The 8005-nt window shown below is 36.0% G+C and overlaps 2 protein-coding genes across 2 annotated transcripts; one reads left to right on the top strand and one right to left on the bottom strand.

Moving 5' to 3' along the window:
- Positions 1–3031: 3031 nt before the first annotated feature.
- Positions 3032–5594, top strand: LOC106444616 (protein CHLOROPLAST IMPORT APPARATUS 2). The gene is made up of 3 exons (XM_013886074.3): positions 3032–4720; positions 5039–5197; positions 5337–5594. The coding sequence occupies exons 1-3, from the start codon at positions 3785–3787 to the stop codon at positions 5388–5390; spliced, it is 1149 nt and encodes a 382-aa protein (XP_013741528.1). The 5' UTR covers positions 3032–3784; the 3' UTR covers positions 5391–5594.
- A 134-nt stretch (positions 5595–5728) lies between these two features.
- On the bottom strand, positions 5729–7969 carry LOC106444626 (peroxidase 43). Its single transcript, XM_013886083.3, has 4 exons — positions 7708–7969; positions 7461–7643; positions 7221–7383; positions 5729–6352 (listed from the first exon to the last, which is right to left on the bottom strand). The coding sequence occupies exons 1-4, from the start codon at positions 7918–7920 to the stop codon at positions 5931–5933; spliced, it is 981 nt and encodes a 326-aa protein (XP_013741537.1). The 5' UTR covers positions 7921–7969; the 3' UTR covers positions 5729–5930.
- Positions 7970–8005: the final 36 nt, after the last annotated feature.

The raw sequence follows: 8005 nt of genomic DNA, 5'->3' as shown, positions 1-8005 counted from the left end.
GTCTTATTTCTTTTATTTTTCATTGTTTGGGGTTACCAAAAAGGGTTCGAAAGGTTTATCACAAGAAATGGAAAGCAATGTGAAAAAGCAGCATTGCTGTCGCATGAGTCCCCATGCTCAATCAAATTTTGGAATTTAGGGCAAAACATACACATACATATACATATATATACGTGTATGTGTTTACCGTAATTAATGGTCCCCTCTACACACGTACGTATGTAAGAGAAGATAGTTCACTTGTTGTTTGTAACCATTTGGGTCAATCTTCTACAGTGCCCTAAGTGACTCTCAAGGGTCACATGCTTAACATCATACTTAGACATTATCACATAGAATTTTCCAGTTACCTGCAATTTTATTGGTTAATTTTCAAAAACAAACCTTAGGCCATCTGCATTAGAGAGAAACTCAAATGAGTCTCTTGCTATTAAATTTTAAACTAATGAGAAAGCGACAAATGTAAGAAGAGTATCTCAAACACAAATTAGATTCTCTCAACTTCCTTTTTATTTTTTGTATGTGTTTATTATGAGAAATTTGGTGAGAGACCCACAAGGCCACAACATATTTAACCTTGCATATTTATAGCACATTTTAAATCCTTGACTAATAAGTAATTACATCATATTAACGTCAACAATTAGTTTTCTTCGGATCCCTATGAAAGGTCACATCTACCATCAAATGAGAATAAAATCCCACAAATAATATTTTTATCCAACAGTAAACACATTTAGATGACGTGACTAAGTGACAGGTTCATCAAACATCAATACTTTCACGAACCATCTGTTAGAAGATCGGTTGAAAAGTCAAATACACAGTCGAATCGTCTATTTCCATCGACCCATGATGCTTCTACACAAAAATTCGATGACTAGGTACTGGTTAGCCAATCAAAAAGCCATATCTTTTCCAATTGTACGTTATATATTTATTTTAACATTGAGAAAGACAAGAAAAAAGCAAACGATTTAATGAAGGGGCAAAAGTGAGGAACAGAAATGAGAAGGAGAGGTCACATGTTTTCATATGAAAAGAAGTGTAATATCATAAGAAGATTCCAATAAAGAACTGGGATGGACTTTGGAGACAGTGGGCCTGTGTAGCACGGGGACGTCTATTTAGATGCCGTACCGGTACCGGAAACGTTTCGGGGACGGGTACTTCACGGGGACAGCACTGGTACGGCTTGGGGACGGTTAGAGAACTTAGTTATGAATAAGACTAGTTTTCACGGGACCTAATGCTTGTGTAATTGTCTTTTAACTGTCACTATTATCTTGCTTCTAATTTTAGTTGGCAAAATAGACATATTATAGTAAATTATATTTAATTATGTTAGATTTGCTGTATAAATTTGTTTTTTTTTATAAATATTTTATGTTTTTTACTAATATATATTTGCCGTACCCGTACCCATAATTTTTAAATTTTGCCGTTTCCCGTTCCCGCTTCCGTCCCCGTTTCTGTCCCCGTATCCGTCCCGGTGCATCATAGCAGTGGGCAGAGTTGGCAGACAGGTTTATCACCATTACATTTTCTCTACTAGAAAAATCCTATCTTTTATCGTTCTCCTACAATATTCATCCCATAAGCATATAGATATATATATATATATATATATATATATATATATCCATCCCATACACATTATCCAGAGACAAAAAAAAATTAAACTTGAACGTAAAAAAGGACCGGTGGGAATATAATCGGTACTATATGACAAAGACAGCCTGAAGTATTCAAATTATTCACTAGGCATTCAAAATTCACACAAAATATATGGAAATAATTTAAGAAAATCTAATGAGCCCATTTAACCTAATGAGGCAAACGTATGATTGCCATATGCCACATATTACGTACCTCCGGATGAGACCAAATTGTTCATTCTCTTCCTCTCTCCACATTTTCATTTTATTAACACTAAATCTGAAAAAGTACGAGTTACTCAAAACTATAATCAATAGATTCAATACTATAGTTATTAATTTACCAATTTTTTTTTTTTAGATTTCTCTATTCAAAATGTATCTTTTATAAGAAAATTAGTTGATTTTACCGGATATACATTAATCAAATTTTAGAATTTGGCTTTATTTTTATTATAGTATTTATTGTATATAAAATATGTTTCATAGAATTTAAATGTGGTTTTAGATATAATTTTACTAAATATCATCAAAATATATTGAAGTGACTTGAAAAAATATAGATAATTATGTTGTGAATATGAACAAACTATATAATGTTTTGTTTATACTTATATAAATTATATATAATAAAATATTAATTTGTAATTTTAATGAACCTTATATTTATATGGGATTTTTCTTAAAAATATTAAATTATTATTTATCGATTTGTCTCATATTTTAAACTCGTCCAACTCAAAACCAAAAAATATTAATTTATCATGTTTATTAATTTACCAAATATTAATTTTTTATAATTTTTATGTATAACTAAAGAAAACTATAGCTATCATTTTAGTGTTTGAGGGTGTCAGCCTAGTCTTTCGTTTTCTAGGGATGTCTGACACTAAACTTATATCCGAACCAATAAATCAAAATAAGAAACAACAGAGGTGCTTTTGTTTTGATATAAACAAAAAAAATATAACAAGAATTAGAAAGAGTTCCAACTTGGGACAAATATTTATAAAGGGCCTCAATAGTTATAACTTCTTTCTTTTTAGAAAAAAAAATTAATAATTAACGAACCTAAGCAACTAGGCAACTAGCTATCTTCATCGTAAGTAAACTCATTTGGAAGAGAGGGTCAAAACGTTTCCTAGTTCTTTTTTTAAACTTTTCCTAGTTCGTGTAAAAGAAAAGCACTACGTCACTACAGAAATCTAATACATGCAATTAGATCATGCCACGTACATAGATAAGGTGACATGTTGTATGTTTTTAACATACAAAGCCGAAAATGTTTTTACAAGTGGGTGGTTTATGATTTTTACTAAAAAGTATTATTTCCATTCTCCTGCAGAATTAATCTAACTTGAATTTTGTGTTCTTTAGAAATTCACGAAATTATCTTCCAACGACATACATTTTGTTTCAAACCATACTCTCTTACATTTTTCACTAACACTAAGTTTTACTTTTCACCTTTGTTTTCGCCGACTTATGGAGGATTTTTTTTTCACAAACCAATTAACAAAGAGCCTCCATTAATTCGACAAGTACTAGTATATAACTTTGACAAACCCTAACGGATCTTTTCTCTTTTCTTCTCGTGACTCTCCCAATCCAATCGGCCACTCTGTCTCTCTCTCTCTTGTCTCTAATCTTTAGATGTTCATTGGTTTTCTTTCTTTCGTTCTTCTAGGTGTTGAATGAACATCTCTCTTTATCTTTTTTTTTTATTTCCTTTCTAGTATACAAAATCTTTCTATTTTATCCTTAAAGTGTTGACCTTTTTGCTATATTTAGTAAACAAAGATTTTGTCAGAGGGTTTAGGGTTTAGCATCATCATCATCAACCCTACAGAAAACACACAAAACAAACAAATCCAGTTTCGCTTCCCAAAGCTCCCTATTATAATAACTCTTCTATAAAAGGAAACCTTAAAAAGCTTCCCTCTCTCTTACGCACGAACAGTAGAGTTCGTACGATTCTCAGAACTTTTCTGAATCGAAAGTTTTTTCTCTTTTTTCTTTTTTTTTTCATTTTAACTTTTAACTAAAATTTAATCTCATCCTCAAATCCAACAGTTATCCAGCTGATAAGTTAGAGTCCTCTGTTTCTCTTTCTCATCGGCAGAGACATGTCATCTTGTCTTAGCGGCGGCGGCGCGTATACATTTGAGTTGGAAATGATGAAGTCTCCGCCGTCGAGAACCACCGCCTCATCCTCACACAACACTCCTTCACCGTCATCTACAATCTCCGAGTCAAACTCTCCTCCACTCGCAATCTCCAAAAGAAGGCCACGGACTCAACGGAAACGACCGAACCAGACTTACGACGAAGCGGCCGCTCTTCTCTCCACCGCATACCCAAACATCTTCTCCTCCAAGAGAAAATCTCCGTTGAGTCCTCTGTTTCTCAGCGACTACGACGAAGCTTCTCAGTTACTTCTACCGTTTGCGTCAACCGAGGAGCCAGGTTTCTTGTTCAGTCCCACTACACAGACAAAACAAGATCAGTTCTTGGAGCACAATGAAGTCAGTTTGGTGAATCGGTTTGGAATATTAGAAGATTTTGATGCTGAGTCGATTCTGGATGAAGAGATTGAAGAAGGGATTAACAGTTTCATGGGGAGCATTGAATCCAACGACGGAGAATCTGGTTTTGCCGGAATCGACCCGTTAGGGGAAATGACGATGCTTCCTTGGCAAGGAAGCTCCCTGGGGTTGAGGAACTCTCTCCGGGAATGCGACGATGCGAGCTTGTGGATGTTTCCCACCGTGGAACTCGAACATATCTCGCCGAGAATTCAGACCACTATAACCACTGCAGCAGCTGATGACGGTAAACCCGTCGACGTGAGTAGTAGCAAGAGTAAGACGGTGGCGAGAGAAGAGAAAAAGAAGAAGAAAAAGAAAGTTGCTGCTGCTGCGGCGGCGGATTTAAAGACAGAACAGAGAGTGAGTCCGTTTTTGAAGCTCGACTACGACAGGGTTTTAGAAGCTTGGTCGGATAAGGAGTCGCCCTTCTCCGATGAGATTCTTGGCTCGGAAGCTGCCGGAAGCGACGTCCATGTACGTTTACTTTTATAGTTTATTATAATAAACTCTCATTCAGATTTGCATTTGAAAAAACTAAAAAGTGTTGTTGTCTTTAAAAAAAATCTAATATGTTTTTTATAACCATTTTTTAGAAAAAATTCATTACAAATCTCTTGAGTATTTGAAATCTGACAAGAACTGAAAGTGGTTTCTTAACTAACTCCTAGTTATGTTCTATTGGTTCGCTAATCTTTTCAAACGAGTCAACTTTTAAAATTCTTAAAACAAAAGTCAATGCTTCTACGAGGGAATTATAGTGAAGGATGAACTAAATATTTATATATGGGACAGGCAAGCTTGGCTGAGATAGATTTGTTTGGAGAAAGCGGAATGAGAGAAGCTATTGTGTTGCGGTATAAAGAGAAACGGAGGAACCGGCTCTTCTCCAATTCCAAAAGAATCCGATATCAAGTCCGCAAACTCAATGCTGATCAAAGACCTCGTATGAAGGTACATATATACATCTATGTTAAAATATTTATATTGACGATTAGGGTAAAATATTGATACTAATGTTAACAAATTTGACATTTGAGCTGCGAATTAGGACAAAAATTCTAATGATAACATTGTTTATGTTCATCGACAGGGACGATTTGTGAGAAGGTCCAACATAAGGAACTTGGGTGGGTTACGGTTATAAGAAGAAGTGTCGAAAGTACTTAAGCCCTTTTATTCCTTTCTCTTTTTTGTTGGATGCTTTTGGTTTCGCCTTCTCCATCTTTGTTCTTATCTTTACTGACTCCTCTTATTTTTTTGGTCCTAAGGGAATGGGGAATATAGATTAGTTGATTCGAGAAAGTAAAAAAGAAGAATGAATAAAACTTATTTTGTCTTTTGTTGGAAACCACGTGATGAGATTATGGATTCATATTTTTCAACATTATCAACGTCGAGGATACATAGCATTTTAAATTTTGAATTATTATTTTTACAAGAATATTAGAATTTGTTGTTCAAAAAGTACTAGAGCTCAAAATATTGTCCATCCGCTTTAATAGCCTTTGTTGTGTCTCGCATTAATAATCCAAACTTTAGACATACTTTTGAATCGAAGATTACAAATGAACCAGTTTTCTAAGCTCATTACGCGTAGAAGATAATTAATATATAGATAGTATGGAAGACATACTATATATATTACAATTTTTCTAAGAAATTAACCACTTCAAATCTTACTGTCTCAATTGAAAGTCGAGCAAACCCTTCGAATCTCCCCATTAGAACCAGTCTTCACATTAATCTTCCCCATCTTCACCATCGCCTTGACGAAATCTGATTCGAACGATGGGCCAAAGAGCGGATTTAGCAACCCAACGTAGGAATTAACGATCCGGCGGGTTGCTTCATCCTCGTAGAGACCTGCGTCGGTCTGAAGCACCGCAAAACCATCCTTTATATTTTGTAGAATCTGCTTGTCGAATACCCGCTCACTGGACCGGTCCATTGGTATCCGGGTGTTTACGTCACCATTTTGTGGGCACTGAGTGGTTAGTTCGGGTAAAAATACTGGATTGATGGTCGGGTCAGGCTGGCCACCGGGTAAGAAACTGTAGAGACGTTTGGTCATGAAGAAGCAGGCCGTTGAGCCGATAGTGTGAGCAGCTGATTATAAGGTAGAGAATAATTATCAGGACGAAAGCAAAGTGGTGTTGAGTTATCCATTAAATCTTTTGATTTCTTAAAGCTAGCTAGGAGCACCTTTTCCCTACCAGAATGTTCTAATCATGTACTTGAAATGCAGATAAATATCAAAATAACAAAATGAGTCGGACCAAGTTTAATGCACATGAGTCATGAACACGGGTGATCTTGAGTGTGATAGACTTCGTGCATGTTGATTGATTTATATATTTTCTGTGACACGTGCAAGTCGATTTAAGGGTCCCATAACGTAACCATTAACATTTGCCGATGGTAAAGCAGGCCTGTTTCCGTGTGAATCTTAACATCTACGAGGCATGCCAGCTTTAGTGGGGAAAGAGGACAGATAATCAACACATTTTTTTTTGTTAAAATACAAATTTGTTAAATCAACGAGGCATGTTCATTTTAGTAAAATGTAAAATTTCTTAAATCAATGCCTAAAGTAAGTACAAATTTTCACTTTCTTTTCCCCCTAACAGCGATTTTTTTTTGTTTAAAAAAACAACAACGAATTTTCAATTCTTTTTAAAATTAGGAAACTACTAGCAAAAGTATAGATACAGAGATTTTATTTCACAAATTCACCATCTAAAATTTTCATAAAACCTTTCTTTTCCTGAAGAAAATATTACTGACATAGTTTGGAAAAAATCCAGTAATTTAGTCACGTGCGTGACATCAATACGAAGAAAGGAAGAACATGCAAAACACATCACGGTTTTCGGAAATGAAAGTTAGACTTCGTACCAAAAACCTTGAGTAATTCCACACCACCAAACAAACATGAATGAGAGAGAAAAGAATAATAGAAGAAGAGGACACATACCACTGAGAAGAACGAGTTCTTTAGCGTGAAGTCCCTTCTGCATGAACTTATCTTTAAGTATCTCTATCGAGTCACTCACATCCGGCATGTCCTTAGCCAGCGACAAGTTCGAAACCCGACCGTCTCTTCTTCCTGTTGGCACTTCATACGCCGGTCCATTCGCCTGTTATATGATGAATCGATCAAAACGGAGAAGTGTATAAAGAAAGATCAGAAGGTTTTCATGTTTTTTTCTGTTACCAAAGATATTGCATCACGTGCAGCCAAGGCAACAATGTCTGCGCACGAGACAACACCAGGACATGCAGCTTCAACCTCCGCCTTGACAGCTTCTATTATCTCAAATCCTCTAACGCCTTCATGCCCGAACGCAAACTTCTCAGAGATTGCTCCGTTGTCCACGAGGATCGAGCCGTCGCATCCCTGAAAGTGTGTGTTAAAAACTTCTGAAGGAAAGCAGTGACGGAGAAGGAAAGTTGCTTTGTACCTCGACAAAGCAATCGTGAAAATGGAGGCGGAGAAGTATGGCTGGGAGGTTTGGGTCGGAAAGAGAAGCTCCCGAGACAACTCTTTTGACGATTGACTCGGCTTGAGGGCATGTATTGGAGTAAAACCCGACTTTGAGATCAGCAACAGAGATGCCGAGGAAAATTATGACCAGAGACAAAGCTAGATTAACCTTAGCCTTTGTCCACACCATTTGTGATTTTAGTGAACTCAGCTCAACAGAGAATGAGATTCACAAATGGAGACAGAGAGTTAGAGAGAGGTGAAAAAGAAAGAGA

This window comes from Brassica napus, chromosome A1 (genome assembly GCF_020379485.1).
Source record: "Brassica napus cultivar Da-Ae chromosome A1, Da-Ae, whole genome shotgun sequence".
NCBI lineage: Eukaryota > Viridiplantae > Streptophyta > Magnoliopsida > Brassicales > Brassicaceae > Brassica > Brassica napus.
Note: the sequence above shows the minus strand (reverse complement) of the source record. Positions and strands in the feature narration are given on the sequence as shown.

Bases quoted from the DNA above. Each gene is read 5' to 3' on its own strand.
- LOC106444616 (XM_013886074.3), top strand. From the start codon at position 3,785: ATGTCATCTTGTCTTAGCGGCGGCGGCGCGTATACATTTGAGTTGGAA. The intron at 4,721-5,038 runs GTACGTTTACTT...TATATGGGACAG, and splicing joins CTGCCGGAAGCGACGTCCAT to GCAAGCTTGGCTGAGATAGA. The intron at 5,198-5,336 runs GTACATATATAC...GTTCATCGACAG, and splicing joins ATCAAAGACCTCGTATGAAG to GGACGATTTGTGAGAAGGTC.
- LOC106444626 (XM_013886083.3), bottom strand. From the start codon at position 7,920: ATGGTGTGGACAAAGGCTAAGGTTAATCTAGCTTTGTCTCTGGTCATA. The intron at 7,384-7,460 runs GTAACAGAAAAA...ATCATATAACAG, and splicing joins CACGTGATGCAATATCTTTG to GCGAATGGACCGGCGTATGA. The intron at 6,353-7,220 runs GTATGTGTCCTC...CCTTATAATCAG, and splicing joins AGAACTCGTTCTTCTCAGTG to CTGCTCACACTATCGGCTCA.